We start from the raw sequence: 22287 nt of genomic DNA, 5'->3' as shown, positions 1-22287 counted from the left end.
ACAGCCTTTGTATGCCATACATTTTTTCTTTCATAATTAAGAACTTTATACCACAACGAGGACACAGTTAAGAAGAATCAGTTATGATACATCTCTTAAATAATTATATAGTGACATACACAATTAAAACCATGTGTCCCTTAACAATACATGAGATATAGTGTGAGAAACACACCATTAGGTGATTTCGTCCTAGTGCAAACATCCTAGAGTGCACTTACACAAATATGGTTTGTAGATTCCTCACTCAACAAGGCCTCTTGAACTGGATTAGTGTTAGTATCCTGTGCAGACACAAAAATTAGTGACATGGCCAGTATGTCTCAGGGATTTGTGTATAGAGGTGTGTGTGTATATATATATATATGCATGCATATAGGCAGAGAGATAGAAAGACGGATCTGTTCTACTGCTTTAGTTTAGAGTGATTGTTTTTTATGATGCAGCATGGAAGATTAAGTACTTGCGAATGTGATTTGTAGGGATCCCTAAGTATGTTAGCACAATTGCTCTACTAGCTGGCTACCTCAGTAAGCAGTTATAAATTTCTTTATATACAACCTGTGAGATATTTTAAATATGTACAAAACATGTTTAAACTTCACTTGGTATAGCTATTTAGCAATACGTGCTGTGGTTAACAATGTTAATATGCTGGGTAGTAAAACTAAATGTAACAGTTCCAACATTTCTCAGGGGAGAGACTTAGGACAGGCATATGTTCTTCATCAGTTTCCAGGAGAAATCGCAGAAATCAAGAGAAAAAATAGACCCTATGATATACCAAACAGTGTCGTAAATCTCAATGGAAAACAATAATCTTTCAAACTGTCTTGTTTTGTCTTGCCTTTTGGCAGGCCTGAAACAGAAATCTGAAACACTCGAAGGCACATTCCTTCATGCAAAGTCCAATACTGACACACCCACGGAGAATTAACGAATGAGAATGAAGAGATGAAGCAGAGTCCTTCCAAAATGCATGTGATTCCCTTCACCCTGAAGCTGTCCTTCATCTGAGCAGGTGGGGCCTATCACCATGGTTGTGTACACCGTCACCTACTGAAAGAAGCTGAAGTTTTCATTCAGGTTGGGTAATATGAGGCTGGCGGTGGGACTTTCGGGTCATCTGACCAGTAACCACAGCAACATCTTCACAATTGCCAGTCAGGAGAAATGCTCAAGGTTTAAAAAATAATTTATGAAGGGAAAGAATTCTGAAATCTTGAAAATCACTGTGTAATTAGAACGGCGTCCTTAGGGGAAGAAATATGTAGAAGTGCATATTCCAAAATTTGATGAATTACTGAAGGAAACTTGTGCAATTCAAGAAGAATGCCATGATGACAGCAAAGGAAATGTTTTTTATATTTCTCTGCCTGTAAGTACTTCATAGTTTACGAAGAAGATTAACTTTCTAGGAGGCTGGGAGAAGTACCTGGCTAAATATGAAAAACGCTTTGTTTGAAAGCAAACCTCCTCCAACATAATAAATAAAATGTCCACGCCTTGCGCTACTGAAGACGAAGACGCGTATAGCAGAGTGGCCGCCACAAAGAGCAGTCGTGGCCCGGACCAGGCCCACAGTTACCTGCATTTTTCAAAAAAGGAAGACTGCCATGAGTACGCGATTATGACCAGTTCTTGCTGGTGGTTATGGAATTTGGCTGTTCTGCTAAGGATAAGAACATAAGGTCGTTTCCACTGGAAGGAAGGCCTGAAAGCGGTGCGAGCTGCCCCTCACACGTCCTCGAGGCCTCCCTCGCTCACCGCCCAAGAAGGCTTCCCACCGGTGACGCACGAGAAGTCCAAGCGAGGCCCTTCGGGACGCTGCGCGGCCTGCCAGAGGGGCACGTCGGTTGGCCCCACGTCTTGGCTACTGTGAGCTGTGCTGCAGTGAGCACCACAGTGGGAACACCTCTCGAGACAACAGGGCATCATCCAGTCTTCAAAAGGAGGGGACTCCGCAGCATGTGACGACCTCAGCAAACCTGAGAGGGCTTTCACCAGGTACAATAAGCCAGTCACTAAGACTCCGTGGGTCCATTTGTATCGGTATCTAAAATAAGCAAACTAGTAGGAGGAAGGACTAGAACGGTGATTGCCCGAGGTGGGGAAAGGGGGAAATGAGTCTGCTGATCGGCGCCCGTAAGTTTCCACTACGCGAGATGAATGTGTTGTAGATACCTGCTGCACAATGCTGTGCTATGGATGACCGTACCGCACCATACACTTTTAAGGACAGTGCTTTTTAAACTGGACTCTCCACCCCTCACTTATTATACGGAGTGGATAGAAACATGGTAATGGACAGGGGAGAAGGAATAGGAAAAAAACTTAGGAGACCAAATGCTGTAGAATCAAACTTTAAAAATCACAGTCTCTCATAAAGATATTTTAGGCAAATAACCTGAGGTTTTTATTATTTCAGGTATAGCATCACTAGTCCTTATGCCATTATTTTGTGGAAAAGTTTTGGGGATTATACAGCAAGAAGCATAACTGCAGCTGTAATTAGAAAAATGTCATCTGTACAGAATTGGAGTAGAGTTTGTGCACTTTCCACAGAACTTACTCTTCACGTCCTAATATTTACTTGAAAGTCACAGAACTCAATTAACAGAATTGCCCCCAGCGTGTAAGTCCCAGTATCAGCTCTCCTTGCTGGAAAGCTCTTCTCACGGGGTGAGTCAGGGTTTCTGGCTGACTTCATTTTCTACAGATATCTTTATATTGAAACCAAAACTGTCCCCCAGCATTTTCAGTCCAACTGACCAGAGTTCTGTGAGAAGTCCACCTCCACTGAGATGGTATCTTTACAGAATCTATTGGGGAAAAAAGAATCTATGCAACCTCATGGTAAACTAATCCAGACTAACAAACATGAAGTTCTTTTCTTTTGGTTAAAAGAAGTTGAGAAGAAAATCACTAAGTTTCTCCTCCTGCCCTTCCCCGTTGTATTTTCTCCCTCCTCCGCCTCCCCTTCCTCGTTCTTTTCTGTGTCTGTCTCTGTCTCTCTGTCTCTGTGTGTCTCTCTCCCCCCTCCCCATCCTACCCCCCAGTCCCAACCTCAGGGCCTTGCGCATGTTAGGAAAGTGTTCTACCACTGCCTTATATCCCAGAACTCCACTTCCTTTGCTTTCTCATCTGGAGATCTTTCAGATTTCTAGTAAGTACTGAAATTAGAGATTTAGAAATTTGAAGTCACTCCTCTATAATGAATACCTGAGGCAGATGCTCTGGTATAAAAATTGCAAACTTGAAACCTATGTACTGAATCAATTCCAGATTCATGGTTTCTTGAGCGATTAGAATATCAGATTCATGTTCCCCTGGTAAAAGTAAGGGAATCTTTAGTTTGACACAATCTCCACCACTCCCTATTGCCCCCGCTTTAGTATGGCTGGATATCTTTTGCCATTTCTCATTGTAATTTTTACTGTTGTTCATCCAAAATCTATTTATTTTTTACTTGTCAATATCACTTCTAGCCCCTGAAAGCATCTGCGTGTGACACTCTTATTGTAACTTGTGGTCTCAAACAATTTTAACGAAGGAAGATAGCATATAATTCTACTTTTAGTATATGTTGATTGGAAGATGCAAAGAAAAAATCCTGTAAACTGAGCAATATCTTCACATGAATTGATCTTCTATAAGACACAGTAGTATGTACTAACATTAATATATTTATATCATGTACTTTCCTAATTAAAATAAATAGCAATAATTAGTTTATGGATGAGATGTAAACCACACTGTAGAGAGTGAAGCTTTGCCGTAAGCGCTCTTTTTTCTAGGGATCCGTGAGGTTCCCTGGTTGAGAATCACTGAACTGGCAAAAAGAATTCTGGACTGGAAACACAGAGGTAAAGATTCTACACAGGTTTCAGTTGGTGACTTGAGGCAAGTCACTTAACATCTGTGTATAAAGTCATTGGATTAGGTAGATAGCTGCTAAGAACCTTTCCATTAATATAACATAATACCACGCCTTATGAGTCTTTATGCTTAAAATAAAAACCTAGAAACTACAGGACTTCCCAAAAGTGTACCTGGATGTATTAGGGTAAGGAACTACCATGGAAAAATTAAAACATCAAAAACTGCAACTACGCTATTTCCAAATTTGGGTAAAATTTTAGCCTCTGTCCCAAAGTTTGAAAAACTATGGTGTACTTTTAAATAAATTAGCTTAAAGAGAAGTTAACACTTCAGATGTACTTCACTTGATCTCAGGTATTTGGGGTATATTTATTAGACATGCGAGTTTATTATTTGATAATCAAAGAAAATATATATGAAAGTACTTCGAACATTACCATTTTATCACCTAGGATTGTCAGGAAGTATAACATGTGCGATCCCCTGTATTACTCCAGTTGTCTACAATGGATTCTGTTTGCTCAGACCCAATAGAGCAATGGAAATTTTTTTATTCATACATGTCATTTAATACCAAGTCACTGGGACATTGATTTTTGCACAATTTTGGGTGTTTATAGTATGCTAATTATTGTTCTCTGTGTTAGTCTTATCTCTAAAGTGGCTCTGAAAGCTCTTTGAGGAGAGACATCACTCAGTGGTGATATTAATAAATAACAGTGACAAAATAATAATGACAGAAATAACAGTCATGGCGCAGATAACATATACTGATATCACATTACACATCAGAATTTGTCCAAAAACTTGGACCATTTCATTTAATGCATTCGGCTACTACGACTATCTTTATTTTACTTATGAGAAAGGACACTGTGAATCTGTGAAGCTACACGATCAACTTCAAATCACACAACTACTCAAGCTAGTACTCAGACCTGTCCTACTCCAAGGCCTGTGCTCACAGCCTCAGTTCTGCTGCTGCTGCTCCAGAGGGTTTTTTGGGTTTTTTTCCTTGGAGAGCTTAGAATAATGTTAGGCATGTACAAATGTTCAATAAATAGAAATAAGTTAAAAATATTTGTGATATAAGTCCAGCAATGCCAGGACTAATAATATATTATTTCAGTACATACTGAAAAAAGAAATTTTAGTGTTACAACTATAAAACACACAGAGACAGAGAGACGCTCTGGGTGTCCTTCTACCTCACCATGGGTTATCTTCCCTTACAATTCCTCTGTCAGGGTCTATAACGATACTTGTAGCACAAAGAAGTTTCTTACCTAATACCCATTCCCGCATTCTTTCTTATAAAACTCTTATTTTTTCATAATAAATATATGTACTTATCAGATTGTCTTATAGCTAGAGGTAGCCATGAAACCTGCTTCTAGACAAGGATGCAAGGCGTCCAGGTAAAGCTTTCAATAAAACTATTGTTTTCCTAATAAAAAGGGGGGCTGGTAGACTCAGATAATACTGCACATGCCTTTTACCTTCATCTTTCCTTCCTCCTTACCTAACGAATGGACACAATGCTTCAAAAGTGCCTACCCCATGATCAAAATGACACAAACACATCTTCAGCTGAAAAAAATCCTATTTGTTAAATCACCCTGTGTTATGGTTTGTGTCTGGATGTCCCCCTAAAGCCTCATGCAGTCATGGGGCGGCCTTCTAGAGTTTATTATTGATCCATGGTCCAATGCTGGGATTATGTGTGTGAGAGCTACACTGCCTGGGGCAGGTAGTTTGCACACAGTGTAAGGGAGGGGAAGAGGCTCGCTCTTCCCTCTGCCGCTCCTCCATTTTGCTGTTGTTTTGTTGTTTTGCTGTTTTCCGTCACCATGAACTGTTGGCCTCTGCCATGCGCCACTCTTCCTTGGAGCCAGCTGAGTATGGACTGAAACCTCCACAGACTGTGAGCTACATAAACCTTTCCTTCCTTCATTCTGGGCATCACGTATTTTGTCCCAGCAACGAGAGAAAAGTAACCAAGACAACCTGGTATACTTTTCCTTATATGCATCTGGGTGCAATCCTAAGGCAATGATGCCATAATTGAAAATCCTACATTATACAGCAAGTAAAATAAGAGTTCAATAAACATAAATTATGGTTTCTGTGGTATTATCATGCCTCTATCTTGAATCACAGAATTTTTGGAGGTATTCTGAATCATTCATTCTCTAGCTTTTCATTAAACCTAATGAAATAGACTTAACCCTCACTAATCTTATCTTTAAAGATACTATAAAAATTCAGGGAAAATAAATCAGTAAGTAAAAAATTGTTCAGTGAAAAGAAATTTAAAAAAAAATAGTTTTGTATGTCAAAGAACACTTGGAAGCTTTGCTCTCCCTGGTTTCCTGATCCAGAACTTACAGCACTGACTTGCCGCTAATGGTTACAGGGGAGCCACGCTGCTGCTCTGCCTCAGTGCCCGGGTCAGCCAGACAGCTCAGAGCCCCAGAGCTGGCTGTCTCGGCCTACGGCAGTCTTGTGCACTCACCACAGTGCACTGTGCACACCTTCTTATGATGTCCGTGGGCGACAAGGTCAAGCAGCGCAACCTAGCACAGCTGCGGCAGTGGGGGGTGCGGCCACAATGATAAAGACGTATTTACAGTCTGTCTGGGACCCCAAATTAGTTCTCACACCCACAAGCCTAAGTAACACAACTGACTCTCAGTTAAACAAAAAATGGTCCAGAAGGCAGTTCATAGTATCAAGGTTCAAGGATGGGTGATCTGTCCCTTGACACACCACCCTGCTAGAAATGGCAGAGCGAGACTTTTAAATCAAGGCTTTCTATGTGCAAACCCTTCCCCCCCATATACCTCGCCATATGATGACATTTCAAGCTTACCCAGGTCTTTAAAAACAGCATTTGATTTCATTCTCTGAAGAAAGTTCAAATGGTTTTCCTTTGTGTTTTCTTGTGACTGCCATGAAAACACTAACGTATACAGAAACTGATACTCTCTTTGAACTCAGCAGGCCTGGGAAAGCGTAGCACTAATCAGCATATTTAGACTGTGGCAGTTCTCTTCTTACAGCTCCTCCCCAGCATCCAGAGACCTAATCCTTGTTATTCTGTGTTACCAGAAGAGGTTTTGCCTATCACTCCAGAAATCTTCCTAAAAGTATCTATTAAAGAGACCAGATTAAAAAGAAAAGAGCATGTTGCCATAGACCAACATAAATCGTTGTTTTGTTTCACCAATCATAGTTTCTTATTGTTCTTTCCATATTAAGAAAGTGAAATGAAAGAAACTGTAAAAATAAATTACATAATGGACAGATAAAGGAAAATGTAAATTTTAAACAGGGCAATTATTGTTAAACAGATATTAATAAAATAAACAGGACTTATGGTTTGTGTCTAGATGTCCCCCCAAAGCCTCACGCAGTCATGGGGGGGCTTCTTCAGCGGTGGCTCAATCTACAGTGTGTGACTGATTCATGCTGCAATGCTAGGGTGAAGGGTGGGTGATTACTAAACCACCACTGACTGGATTGGCACCACCCTGAACCCGGTAGACCAGATACAATATAAGTGGACAGAAGGAGGCTAGTTTTCCCCCTGTTGCTTTACTACAGTCTGCCGACCATGAACTGTTCTCCTCTGCCAAGCCACCCTGCCTTGGAGCAGGCTGATTATGAACTGAAACCGCTACACACTGTGAGCAAAATAAACCTTTCCTCCCTTAACTTTGGGCATGGAGTATTTTGTCTCAGCAATATGAAAAGTAACTAGGACAACTCTGGTTTATGATTTCTGCTTTAAAAGCTAGACAAATCAATAGATTTCAATGAGTAGAAACAATACTGTAATCTCTTTGGAACAATGCAGAAAGAAAGAAAATACATACATGAAAACAGGAAAATAGGAACAGGAAACATCTAGAAGCAGCTACTATAGACAGATTTAAAAGCATAGGTGATAACTACAATATTAACCAGAACATTGATTTTCTGTTCAGGTATTGAAATGACTGGGTGGTTGGACTCACATGACATGAAACAATACATGAAGCAAGCAAGAAGGACTGAACGTAGTAAATGTGGTGGTTGCAGCAGGCTTGTTACAGGTTTCAAATTTCATGTTGGGAGAAGTGGGCCCCATAACTAGAACACCTGAGTTTAAACCCTGGCTCTATCACTTAGCAGTTGAGAGATGACAACATGTTTAATGTTTTGTTTTGTTTTATTTTTTTGAGACAGGGCCTCGCTCTGTAGTCCAGCATGGCCTTGAATTCAGTATGTTGCCCAGGCTGGCCTCAAACTCACGGCAATCCTCCTGCCTCAGCCTTCGAGTGCTGGGATTACAGCTATGTGCCCATGCCCAGCATGTTTAAGGTTTTAGTATAGAAAGATGATTGCTTTCTTGATCCTGTCAGTAGTTAGGAGGGTAAAGCTGTGGTATTAAATAAAAAGTAGCGTTCTTATGTTGGCTACTGCTTGCTTCAATTATTGTTTTTAACAAAATTTTCATTGACAGCCAAATACGCACAAGGTTTAAAATACACGCTGCCTCTCAGTAGCAAGAAATTCAAGACTACGCACTATTGTAAAACATGCAACACTGCAGACAAGTTACGAGAAAAGCCAGGTTCATCCATTTCCGGGTACACTGAGCACGTGTACAAGACGATTCAATTTTTGATGCATACTGAGATATCCACTCCTCTTTCACAAAATCAACACAATATTACACTCTTATTTTTTCTTTTTCTTTTCTATCTTTCCCAGTTATGTTTCAATAGTACATGCTGGCAGTGCTTACACTCCCTGTGTGGGATGCAAACACATTTTCACTCATTTTTCAACCCTTTCCCCATCCTCCCCACCTCTCCATCTCTTGGTCCCCGGCGCATTTGCAAAAGATCTAGCTCCTTGTCTCCTATTATCTTTTATCGTGCTCTTTATATTTTGGGCTTCTCATATAAAAGAAATCATGTGATGTTCAAGCTTGAGTGTCTGATGTACTTCGCTTAGCATTATCGTCCAAGGTGCATCCATTTTCCTAGAAATGACACAGGTTCATTCTTATATACGGCAGAATAGTACACTAAGTCTTTAATTTACAAACATGGAGAACTTTCACAAGTGCAAACAGAACTCACACCATGAACATCCCCAGATGGGAACAGATCTCAGAAGTAGCTCACACGTCTGCCCAACACTGTCACAGTTGTGCAACTGTGTGCTTACTGCAAAGTGTGATCATGTACACTAGTACAGCACAGTTGGGGCTTACTGTATTTTTGTGTGTGTGTTTGGCTTTTTATGTTTTACGCTGTATATTTGTGTCCAAGGTGTGTATAAGCCTCACTTTGTTGGACTTACAAACAAATCTGACTTATGAATAATCTCCCAGAAAAGAACTCATTTGTATTGCTGGGGCTTACTATACTCCATTATTTATAAATATCACATTTTCTTTATCCATTCATCTGTTGATGAACATAAAAGCTGCTTCCAGGATTTAGCTATTATGAATTGTGCTGGTATGAATATAGGTATATGTGTATCACTGTAAATGACATCTTTAATACTTTCAGGAAGATGTCTAGAAGGGAAAAGCTGGGTTGAATGGAATTTTTAGTTTTAGTTTTTTGGGGAATCTCGATCCTGATTTCCATAGTGGTTGTACTAATACATTCTTTAACTTTTTATTCCAAGATATAAATGAACCATTATTTTCAGCAGCTAACTCTACATATAAATCTTCTTTGCAGGACATTTGGCTTCTCAACACAATCCTGGCCAAATAAATCTAACTTCAGAAGTCCTTCAGGTGTCTACAGGAGCTGACAAATGTATGTATGTACACGTGGGTTGTGTGTGTTTATACTCCAACAGTTAATACATTTATTCCAAAATTAAGTAACGTATCTTCTCCCTACCACTTAAACTATATATCCAAAACTTAACCTAAGCATGAATGTATACTAATATTATAAGACTTCTCTAAATTTAAAAACATGAAATTTGCACAAATTTTTTATTTTTCAACTTCTGAGCTTATAGAAATTCTCATAATATAAGCATGAATGCACAGAAGTGTTTTAAATCAAGAAAATATAATATCCTGAGAAAACATAAATAAGGAAACTAATAAAAGGTGAACTGCTAGGTCAACAAACACAGTGAGTGAATATTAAACAAGCACTATTAAAACATGACTTCAATTCCAAAAATAACACGGCAGCATATGAAGCTCATAAAAATCTATTCAAATAGCCTCATTGAAAACATACCATTCTTGCTCTGTTTTCTGAAAATATGCATTATAAGGGTGACTTCCAATTAAACTATCCTAGCATTCAAATTTACTCGAAACCAATGCTCTGTTCTAAGAACCATTAATACCATACTAACCCTTTCTAAGTTACCATTCATTTATAGCCAAGCAAACACACAGCGCTAATCACATGCCGTATAATCACATACAGTGCTGTGCTTAATGAAATGGGAACCAGTCCCACAAATTTTGCTTGAGTACATGCTAAGCTTACAAGCAGGCTTGATATTAAGTAAGGAAGTACAGGTATTACATTTCTGTGGAAACTTCACTCAGTTTCCATCTCACCAGAGTTTAAGTTTCCATAGCCAACCATAGGAAAGGTCAGCAGTAGGCACAAAATAGAGTAAACATACATGGGACACTAAGGTGACAGCCATACCATTTGCTTCTGAGAAATCTAGCTAGTCCCTCTGCTGGGGGCCAATTGTGAACAAGAGAAAAAGCTGGAGACAGACAATCTGCCTCAGATGGCCCTCACTGAATGGAGAGGTCTACGTACTCCAGAGCACACAAAGGCACACACACGCATACACACACGAACGAAGAGAAATTTGGTACGTTTTTAAACTATGTTTTACATACACGTTTTCATAACTTCTTACCGCAAACACATATAGGCTCAATCCATAATGAAAATCAGCTTTACACAAAATAGAAATAACAATATTGAATTTGCATAGCATAACACAAATGGATGCCTTCATGTGTTATATTACATTTCTTATTGGAGTTAATAGTTAGATTTTACAATGCCTAATTACATATTTTCTCCAAACTAGCACAGCCCACTTTACTAGTACATGAGGGTATCATTTTAGATAGTAGCAATTAATTCAAATTCAAATTAAATATGGTGAGTCAAAATATGAAACTTCCTGAAAATGTCAATTTCCAATCCTATCACACTATGTGACATGTGGAAGGAATGCTGTAATGCCTTCGTTCATGAATGTTTCTGCTCACAAACAATTTGTTCTCAAACACAAGTGCTGGACAAATTTTTGCTTCCATTCACATACTCCACATAGCGTGGCAAACACAACCGCTACCACCTTCCCCAAAATTGCAAAACAAATTAAGTTAGTGAGCCGAAGTACCACTGTAGTTTTATAGTTTGAAATGACAATCTCAAAGAAATATGTTAATAGAAATACTGTATAAAGTTGATGCATTTAATTTTTTCCTTAAAGATAAAAGGTTGGCATTATCTGTATGAGTATTCTCCAATTTTAATAAAGCTTTGACTCAAAGGATATGAATTCTAACAAACACTTAGAAGGGTCATTTTACTACCATGTCTGCAAAAGAAAAATATTACAAAGACAACCCAGCCCTTAGAGGTGGCCAGCACCCATCCGACCCCACAAAACTCCAGCAACTCCCCTGGAGATGGATACATCCTCTTCCTGAAACCGTCTACTTTTAAACCTGTCTTCTACATCCCTGATGTTTCTGCTCAACACTCACCTGTGATTTTTTGCAGCAAAGGTGACAATTCAACCTCCTCACAGAAGACTTGTACCAATGCTTTCTTCACTTTTTCTTGAGCTTCTCCCAGGTCTTTGTCCACTGTGAACTCTCCACAGACAGAATAAATGTATATGAGGAGGACCAGCAGCTCCTCAGGGCCATAGTCGTCACTGGTCCTCTGAGCTGATGGCTTACACATGGGCAGCAGCTGATTTAACACAACAGACATCCCCGACTCCCCAATGCTCTGGAATAGAAACGATCATAGGAAAACACGTCAATCTCATACAGAAATATGACTTCTGCACCACATTAGTCAGAGATAGCCGGCAAACAAGCCTATGATGTCCATTGACCATACTCCTTTTTATTGGTGTGTTTATTTGTCCTGGAGAGACTACTGCAAAAGGTCTGGCATGAAACTTTTGTTTTGAAAGGCATAGTTTATAAAATGGCTAGTAAAGTTGCAGTCCCCCTAACATGATCTTACTACCGTTTAAACAAGAGTCTTTACGTTTAAAAATAAAAATGTAAGTACTTCAGACACTTGGAATTTTAAATAAAAACATTTGGAAAAATAATATGACTTAAACAACACACATAGCAGGCCCATCCTTACAAATGAGTGCTGAGCCTCCTTCAAGGGGATCGCCTCAGGTTTCATAGCATACTGCTGATCATTTCCTCCATGTTGGCAAGTACTATATTAGAGTATCTTTATAACAACAAAAAGTCATTTTCTGCTACCTCTGCTGACTAGAATAAAGAATCAAACTAGATAAAGTTACTTAGCATTCTAGAGTTCTTTGGTGAATTAAAGATAATTCAATTTAAAATTTGAAAAATTATTTCAGCTCTCCACCAATTCCGTGAACAATATTTAGCAGACAATTTCAAAATTCCTGGCATATGAGAATAGCACTGTATTACTGGAGTAACTTTCAAGTGTATTCATTTCTAGTATAAATTCTGAGATATTTGATGAAGAGATAATCCACATTTTAAATAACGTAATCTAATTTTATCTATAATACAAAACTGCACTGTTCATATTGACATTCAAATCAGAGGCCAAATTCTCACCACTTGCAACTTACATCATTCACCCAGAAGTGTCCCCGGCACACATACTGTGTCCCAGTTCCTGTCCTAGGTCTAGGCCTGTGTCAGTGAACAAAACAAACTCTCTGCTCCCATGGAGTTTATGCTCTAGTGGGGGAAGCGGACAGTTTAAAAGCTAAAGCAGTAAAATACGCAGTGTAGCAGAGTCAGAAGTACTATGGAGGAAAGTAAGGCCGGGAAGGAAGATGAGACCCCTGGGAGTATATATTGTGTGTACAGACATGCACTATTTCATACAGGACAAGCAATGTTAGACAGGGAATACTGGGCTAGGGAGAGACCTGTAAAAACTCTCTTTCTCTGAAGAGAAAGTTAACAGCAAACAGCTGAATGTTGTTTCACACTGGGATGATCACCCTAAATGAGCTTTTCTAGTCATTTCCATACCTGGACAAATGTGGATAGATTATGTCAAGGTTAAGATCCACAATTACACGTATTTCATACACAAAAAAACAGCTGTTACCATTTATTTCCACTAAACACTCTGGATGTTCATGATGTACCAAAGAAAAACAAAATCCTAAGTCTTTTGAACTAGATAAAGTAAAAATGGAAAAGAATACAGTTGTTTTGTTTTGCTTCCTGGTATACGGTGACAAGATATGATTTAGCAAGTATAAACACACACCCCTCAAAAGCAGTAAGGGCCAAAAGGTTTGGAGGCATCCTGGAACGGCCCTACAGCTCCAGAGAGTCTGCAAAGGAACCCTCAAGGGTCCTTTCTTTGCTTTACAAGCTGCCAAAAGTAATTGAAAGGAAAGGAGCCATGTGGCTGGCCTGTTAAAAGAAGGTTGAGGCTTGCACTTTTGCTTTTTACTCTATCATCAACTCCTTGGATGATAATAAGCAAAGTCCTTCATTGCTTTATATCCCATTTCTAAAAAGCAGATGTATGCCTAAAATCTCTATCCCATGGAGCCCTATAGTTCTCTCCCAAGAACAGAGGATTTCTAGAAAGATAGCTAGTAAACAAACGAGGGTAAGGCAATCATCAAAATCACTGTAAAACCCACTCGCTAACACCTGGCCCTCAGGACCTCACTTCCGAGTTGCAGGCCATGATGCGTGCTCCAGGGCAAAGCCCCTCGTGAGTGACGCTCCAGCAGACTCCCCCGTACACACGAGTTTCTAAAATTACACCCTAAACCTGCTTAATGCATCGGACCAGGTCAATAACTGAATTTAAGAGGGAAGAACATGATAGAAATTTTTAAAACTCTGTTTCAAAATGTCAGGTTCCAGTCCTGACTATTCTACTCACTCGTCCCTTCATTGCTTATGATCTCTGCTTTATAACGCCATGCTGTGACCAGGGGCAGCAGAGCAGGAAGTCACACTGTGCCCAGGCCTCCACTTTCTCCCTACCCCCCTTTTCTACTTTACCAGTGGTGGCAGATGGTAGTAATTTATACTCTTATTTTGGCTACTCAGCAAAATATAAATTTTCAAAACAGGAATCCTTTACATACAAATGGACTGTTACAGAAGGAACTGTAGGAACACATGTAACATAGATTGGCATGTGCAGATGTGTTTCCTAACTGTCCACGGAGATGACCTAAAAGCCACGGCACTTCACAGTCAATGATCAAACCAAGTAGGCAGATTGTAGTTTCTAATACTCTTCAATAAAAGGAATCAGAGGCTCCAAAAGGAAAGACTAATTCTAAGGACGGCCAGAAAAATACAAGAGGACCCCAGAAAGCAGGAGAGTGATCAAAAAACAAAAGATCAGGAACATTTCAAAAGGACACAGGAGCAAACTGGAAGATGTCCGAGTGAGCAAAGGTAGAACAACTTGAATAACAAAATGAATAAAGTAATATTTACTTATAACACGATGGATACAACAAATACCTATCGGTTAGACTGATATGAGTAAATGACTGAATTAATAAATACAAATGTGGAAGAACAGATAAATCGTTTTATAAAATTCCAAATAACTTTATGTCGATTCTCACTCCTTCGAGAGGTGGTTTAATTCTCCCTCCCTCTTGTATGTGGGCTTCATGTAGTGACCCTACTTGTACACAATTGAGCATGGAAAGGAAAGGGATAGAATAACTTTACCTTAACTAGGACAGCAAGGTTACTATATTTAGTCCCATGTTACATTGATATCCCTAAGAATGACACTTCAATTTCATAGTGTTCGTCACCAAAACTCACAACCCTAGTTTAAATAAAACAAAAAAAAATTAGACAAATCCCAGTTGTGGAACATTCTACAGAACGTCCAACTGGTACTTCTTAAAACTGGCAAGGTCATGAAAAGCAAAGAAAGACTGAAAAACAGTCACACAGCAAATGAGACTAAGGAGATATAACTACTGAAGGTAACATGCTATCCTGGAGATGTAGAACACAGAAAGGACCTTTGAAATGAAAAAACTAGAGTTTTAAAAAGAGTTCTGAAAGAAGCCTACAGTTTATGCTACTAGTAACGTGCTCACGTAGGTTTCTCAGTTTTAACAAATGCACTACGACCATATAACAAGACACGAGGCATATGCTGAAAACTGCACTATCTTGGGCACTTACCCGCAATGCCTACTGGGAAGGCAAGGCAAGGCATGCAAGCTTATTTCCTTTTTTGACAGACTATGAAAATTCCAGAAAAGACAATTTCAACTCAGTGTGAGCAAGAACTCTTAGAGCTATCGACCAAGATAAGGGACTGACCTAGGAACCAGTGAACTCCCTACTATTGGTCAAGGTAGACAAGGTTGTCACCCGGCGAAGGGCAGCAGGGGGAAGGGACCCTGAGCCACCTTGGCTTGGAAGGGAAACGAGTCTTTCTGGTGCTGTCCGTAGACGTACACACTGGATGCACACCCATTTCTCATCTTCTCTGCTGTGAAAATGGAGCCACCACAAGAAGGAAGAAAAAGATTAGAGACTCCTTAGATTGGAACCTTTTTAAAGGCAAACGGAAGAATCTCAGCAAGACTAACAATCAGAGTGTAGGAGTAATACCATCTGCCTAGGTTTGAATCCTGCCCATAACTAGTTGTATGACCTTGGACAAATTATTTAACTTTCCCAAGCCTCAATTTCCTCATCTGTAAAATGGAAATAATACCATAAATGCCTACTAGGCGATCTTATATCATTGACAAATATTTGCATAACATTGGAACAAACTGCTCACTACTTTGTTATTTAAAATAATCCCAGCAAAGGGCAATCTTGTAAGGACTCCTTCTTTTCTGAGAGCTAATTTAGTAGACAATACTTTACCTTGTTTAAGAATATACAATAATAGAGTGTTGTCTTGAGGATTTAGTAACAGAAGCAAATCATACAGCATAGAGCTAGCACATAGCCTCCTATAAATATAAACTATTACTACTATTTCCCACGCCTGCTGCCCCATGGGCACCTTGCTCACCCAGCAGAACTAGTTAAGACTTTTGGTAAGGGAATGACATGCACACATACCTTCTAGGAATAGGAAGCTGATAGTCTCAAGGAAGGGAGAAGCAACCTATATGTTTAAAACCACATCTTGGATCTTAACCCCAAGAGTCAGTAAGAGGTCAAAGGGAATATAAATATTATTAAATGCTGCCATTGAAAAAAACACGCATAGCAAACTACCACAAAAGTGGGAAAAATGGCTCCTTTGTGAAGTACCTGGGATTAAGTTTCTCATTCACTTTTCTATAAATGGGCCTACTAGTAGGTGGTGGAGGACTGTAGCTGTGCCTACAATATCAAAACCTTTTATTTATCTGCAGTCTGGGGTTTCTGTTATTCTTGAATCAGTCCCCAGTAACTGCATACGAAGGCTTGCTATAAAATGCATGTTGTCTTTAGAAAAGCTGACTTTTTGGTTGACTTAAAAAAACCTCTGCAAAGTTGAGATCAAACCTTGTTCTTGCATGAGGAGCGTATTCCATATGGCTGCAGGGGAAGCCAGGCTGGCCGCACACCTGTTCCTCAGAGGACACAGCCTGGAGGCACGGAGCACTGAGCCATGCTAGCTGCTGCTTGAGAAGCCACCTCTGCCATGCCTCCTGGCCCGGGTGTGTGCAGGTGCCAGGGGTCCTGCCACCTGGGGCTGAGAAGTGCCCCAGGCCCCTCACTGCGAAACACCACTTGCCGGGAGACTTAGCCAGGCTTTAAACACCATAATCAAAACTACTCAGCGTCTTTGGAAAATGGGCTTCTTTTTTATACACCTCTGACAAAATGCAAAAATGTGAATAGGGAGCTAGGCCTAGTGGCACACACTTGTAATCCCAGCTACTGGGAAAACCACAAGTTCAAGGCCAGCATGGACAATTTATGGTAACCCCATCTCAAAAGAAAAATGCAAAGAGCTGGAGATACTTATCAGTGTTCCTTGAGTTCAATCCCTGGTCCTGAAGAAAAGAAAAAGAGAGAAAGAGAAAGAGAGAGAGAGAGAGAGAGAGAGAGAGAGAGAGAGAGAGAGAGAGGGAGGAAGGAAGAGAGAGAGAATAAGAAAAGGAAAAGGAAAAACAAAACATAGTATGTGTAAGGATACTTCATGGATGTACTCATGTATGAGCAAATGCCTCAACACATTTATTGTGCACATATGTTATGCTCTGTGTATACACAGACTAAATCAAGACACATGATTCAAGGAGTTCATGAGTGAGAGGTGGTAGGATTATACAGGTCTGACATCCAGTAAATAAGGTCTTTAACAAAGGTATGCATTCACTCTGGAAACACATCGAAATCCTGGAAGAGTTGCACCCCAACCGAGTGCTAACGGTCAGTATAACACCAGCGAGGACAAAGCTCAAGAAATCAGTGATGGGGTAGGACCCTTCCTTCATTCCTTCAACAAATAACGGGTACTTGCTGACTTGGGTACTTTTCTTGTTGCTGAGACAAAATAGTCAGTGTTAAAGGAGGAAAGGTTTATTTAGCTCACAGTTTGTGGAGGTTTTAGTATGTAAGTGGCTGGCTCCAAGGCACTTGGCAGAGGGGCAGCGGCTCATGGTGGGTGGAAGGCAGCAAAAGTAATAAGGGACCTTAACAGTGTCTTTCGCCCCCTTTTATCTTCTCCACACCACTTAGAGCAGGTAACACTCTCACCTTGAGCCTGGAACTGCACCATGAATCAATTCCACTGTCACACACTCCGGATCCCGCATCTCTGAAAAAGCCCCACCTATGACCACATGAGGCTTTGGGGGGACATCTAGACACAGCCATAACACTTACTAAGAGGGGCAGAATAATGCCGCGGTGAACAAACACATGTCCTAGTCCCCAGAACCTGTGCATGTGCTGCCCTATACAGAAAAGGGGACTTTGCAGGTGTGTAAGGGTTATCTTGAGACGGGCAGAGAGCCCTGCATCATCTGAGGGGGCCAATCTCGTTACGAATTCTTCAGCAGGTGGATCACAAATTCATGCCAGCGTGGGCCATTTAGCAAGACCTTGTCTCAAAATAAAACAAAGGGGAGGAGCTGCCTGTGGTTACAAAGATGTGATCCCCATTGCTGGCTTCGAAGGTGGGGTAACAAGAGCACAGCCGACTCGTGCAGGGGCCTGTGGGAGTGGAAGGAGGAAACAAAGCCTCCCAGACAGCCTTCCAAAAGGAAGCGCCGCTGCTAGCGTCTCAAGTTAATCCAGGACCGCCCGAGTGTGAGCTACTAGCTATGCGCTGGGTCCGTCTATGAAGTTTGTGGCCATGTGCTGCAGCAGCAGCAGGCTCTCGGTTTAGGTGTTCTGTGAGAGACAAGGCGTGAGCAGAAGCTCTGCAGCAGAACACCCAGCCCCAGCAGAGAACTTGGCACAAGGAAGGGTGCTGGGGTTTGAATGTTTATCCCCTCAAAAACTTCTGCTGAGATGTAACTGTCATTGTGACAGAGCTGAGAGCTGTGATTTTTAAGAGTGATTAGGCAGTAAGGGGCCCACTCTCAGAGGTAGGATTGGTGCCGGGACGAAAGAGTGCGCTCTGCCGTGTCTTTCTCACTCCTGGTCTTCCATTCTCCCCCCTGGGTGACGCAGCAGGAAGGCCCTTGCCAGACGCCAGCACCTTGATATCAGAGGTCCCAGACCGCAGCACTCTCAGCAAAAACATTTCTACTCATTATAAATTTTTACTCTTGGATATTCTATTATATTGGCACAAAACAAACTAAAACAAAGGGCTCAATAAACACTTGCCAAATGATTAAATGAACAAAAGCAAGCAGGAGGGGTCCTGCAATGGTAGTCATACCATCTGTACCACTAGGAGCGAGTGAGTGCCTTCAGAGAGACGGCAGGAAAACAGGAAAGATAGACATCTTTCAAATGTAAAATTTGCTACTTAGCAATTTTGCCTACCACTAATCAATCCAAAACCATGCAGTCTCATAAGCCAACATTCATCAGGTCCAGAATGATTTTATAGGAAAATAGGTTTCTGAGACCCCAGAAGTACTTTCAAGAGGTCCATGAGGTCAAAACGATTTTTATGGTAGTACCAAGCGTTCTTCGCTGTGTGGACACTGCAGCAACAGTGCCCAAAGATGGTCGGTAGAAGTGCCAGTAACGACACAGATCCAGGCAGAGGCTCCGAACTACCCCAGTATTGCTGTATTCCTTAACCCTACGCCGTGTGTTCACAGCTGCAATTAAATTGTTTTAAAAGACACTTTAACCCAGGGCTTAGGATTTCTTTAACACCTTTGAGGATGCAGTAAAAATTATTAATCTTACAGACTCCCGGCCGTTAAACATCTCTTTAATATTCTATGCAGCAAAATGGAAACTGGGTATGAAGAACTTCTGCTGTGCAATATTGTACAATGGTGACACTTAAAAAAGCGCTTGTACAACTGCTTGAGTTGTGAACTGAAGTAATTGCTTCCCTCAGGCAGTATCATTTTTACTTGAAAGGAAAACAGAAAAATTATAACTCAGACTTGAGTATTTGGCAAACATTTTCTCAAAACCAAGCAAAATAAGCCTATTCCTTCAAGGAAAACAACTGATATATTTATTATCAATGACAAAATTTTGGCTTTTAAGCAAAAACTGGAATTTGGAAGACTTATATGTGTAACTGCCAAATTCCCTACTCCTAAACACTTTTCTGGTGAGATCAGTGGTGACATTAAGATGTAGTTTTTTTTAACTGCATAATAAAAATGTATCAACATTTGGAAGATCTGTAAAATTCAGTGAAGTGATGCTTCCCAAATGACCAGTCCATGATATAAGAACATAAAGCGCAGGCAAAAGATCACCCAAAATAAAGATAGACCAGAGTATTCTACATAAACGAGCATAAAAAGCTCATTAATATGGATTGCAATTACACATGACAACTTACCCTTAAGCATATAGAGTTAGATATGATGTCAGAAAGGAATACCCACAAACATCTGAAAAAGCGAGCAGAATATTCCTCCCTTTTCCCACTAAAAAGGAGAGATCTGCACGAGGCTGGATTTTCTTCACATACTTCAACCAAAGCAACATATGGTAGCATACTGAACAAGGAAGCAAACGCAAGAATCCAGCTGCTTTCTATCAGCCAAACATTAGAAAGATTTTCAAAAACATAAACCAATGCCATTCTCACTTATTTTTTTTCTTTTGGAAGTATAGTTACTTTTCTAAAATATGTTATTTATATTAGCATGCAATGGGCTTATTATTTTTTAAAGGAATACATGAATATTTTAAAATTTTCTGTCTTAATTTCTAGCAAAGTAAATATTGATATGTAATAATTTAAGAATATCATATCTTAACAAGGAAGTTCAACTTTTTCTACGTTTTCCCCCTCACCACAGCTGAAGTGCAGATAAGTGATGATAAACCAGCTTCAACGCAGTTCTTAGAGAAGAACAAGAAAGCAGGAAGATGGGCTCTGTGCGTATGAACTACCTGAGGCTTTTGCTAACTTCTTAGGTGTGGGATGGGACCCAAAGACCATGCACTTCTGCCAAGTTTCCAGGTTGACATCAAAGCTGCCGGTCAATGGGCCATATTCTGAGTGGCGTCTAGACCAGACCACCCAACTTTTTCTAGAGTACAGTATGAAAGTAAAAGAAACTGTGCTGTGGGAGTCACCGTATGGGCTCATTAGGTGCAGCACTTCATCTTGATACTAACTAATATAATTCATAAATGCATTATCTCTAGCCAAACTTATCTCTTTTGTGCCAAACCCAGCCAGTTGCCTATTGGCCTTCTCAACTTGTATATCTTGTCTGCAAATTTAATTCAGTATGTCTAACACAGAAATCGTGCATGATACCATCATTATTCCAGTAGATAAGACACAAATTTGGTTTCTCAGACTTCTACCTTGCCTTTACTATATCAAATCAGTCCAGACAATTTCACGTATCCATCCTCTCTTCTCCATCCCTTCTTTTACTATCTGCGTTGCAATAATTATTACATCTAGCCATCATTTATTTCATCGTTGTAATGGCTGACACACTGTGTCAACTTGAGAAGTTTAGAAGTTTAACTAAGAGGCTCAGCAGGGAGCCAGGGTCCTTACTTTGTAAACATCCTCATCCTGTGCAGAAGGCCAGGGAGATGGTGTGAATGCTGCACTGGCCCTGAAGGGGCAGTGTAGCCTGCTTACAATACAAGGAAGAAAAAGAGGCTCACTCTTCCTTTTTGCTCTTGCTGCTTTTGCTGTCTTCTGTCACCTCAAACTGTTGCCCCTCACCATGCCACCCTGCCTTGGAGCCAGCTGATTACAGACTGAAACCTCCACAAACTGTGAGCTAAATAAAGCTTTCCTTTCTTAATTTTAGGCGTTGAGTGTTTTGTCTCAGCAATGAGAGAAAAGTAACCAAAACAATCCTAAAACAAAAGTCTGGTCTATTTAGAATAACTTAATGATAAATAAAAGATGCCTCATCAAGCCCTCCTCATGAGATATTCACTCCTTTACCTTCTTGGCTAATGAGCGGCTCAGCCTCATCCCTCACAAGTCCTTCCCCGTGGAGTACAAGTCAGCTGCAGACACCATTCCCACTTGCCTGTGTGCATCTGCACAGGCTCTCCTCCCTTCCCAGAAGGCTCTCCTCCCTCTTGTCCACCTGGCCTCAAGACTCAAGTCAGGGATTATCTTCTCTGACTCTCTGTCTCTGGGTTAGATTTGCTCAGGCTATGATCCCAGAGAAGCTCCTATGTCTCTTTAGCATGGCTCTTTCACCCTGAATTTACTGATGGGCGGTTCCCTTCTAAGACTTCAAAACCTGGATCCCAAGAACCATATACTATTCCTAGTCCTATCTTTATGTCAAATTCTGTCCTTTGAACAGAGTTGATAGTGAAACTATAGTGACTCTACACTGAAGTAGCTGATACTAAAAAAAAAAAAAAAAAAAAGCAAGAAAAACCTGGGTGTGATAGCACATGTCCTGGGAGGCTGAGGCAGGAGGATTGCAAGTTTACAAGTTTGGGCCCAGCCTGGGCAAATTAGAAACTTAGTGAGACCCTGTCTAAAGAAAAGAAGGGGGGGAATATATATATATATATAAAATTAT

The 22287-nt window shown here is 40.4% G+C and overlaps 1 protein-coding gene and 1 long non-coding RNA gene across 5 annotated transcripts in view; one reads left to right on the top strand and one right to left on the bottom strand.

The window, feature by feature from the left end:
* Positions 1–22287, bottom strand: part of Scfd2 (sec1 family domain containing 2) — a 406746-nt gene that overhangs the window by 240123 nt on the left and 144336 nt on the right. For all 4 annotated transcript variants that reach the window (XR_001235725.1, XM_005392914.2, XM_013518524.1 and 1 more), the window contains exon 5: positions 11666–11915. Coding sequence is in view for 3 of the 4 variants with exons in the window: in XM_005392914.2 (XP_005392971.1) it covers positions 11666–11915 (250 nt within the window). In the remaining variant the exon portion in view is untranslated. The remainder of the gene's footprint in view (positions 1–11665; positions 11916–22287) is intronic.
* The window catches only part of LOC106149500, a 26439-nt gene continuing 5300 nt past the window's right edge, over positions 1149–22287 (top strand). Inside the window, exons 1-2 of the long non-coding RNA XR_001235727.1 lie at positions 1149–2007; positions 9630–9710. This is a non-coding gene — a long non-coding RNA (uncharacterized LOC106149500). The remainder of the gene's footprint in view (positions 2008–9629; positions 9711–22287) is intronic.

The sequence above is a fragment of the Chinchilla lanigera genome, unplaced genomic scaffold (assembly GCF_000276665.1).
Source record: "Chinchilla lanigera isolate Chin_1 unplaced genomic scaffold, ChiLan1.0 scaffold00046, whole genome shotgun sequence".
Lineage (NCBI taxonomy): Eukaryota > Metazoa > Chordata > Mammalia > Rodentia > Chinchillidae > Chinchilla > Chinchilla lanigera.
Note: the sequence above shows the minus strand (reverse complement) of the source record. Positions and strands in the feature narration are given on the sequence as shown.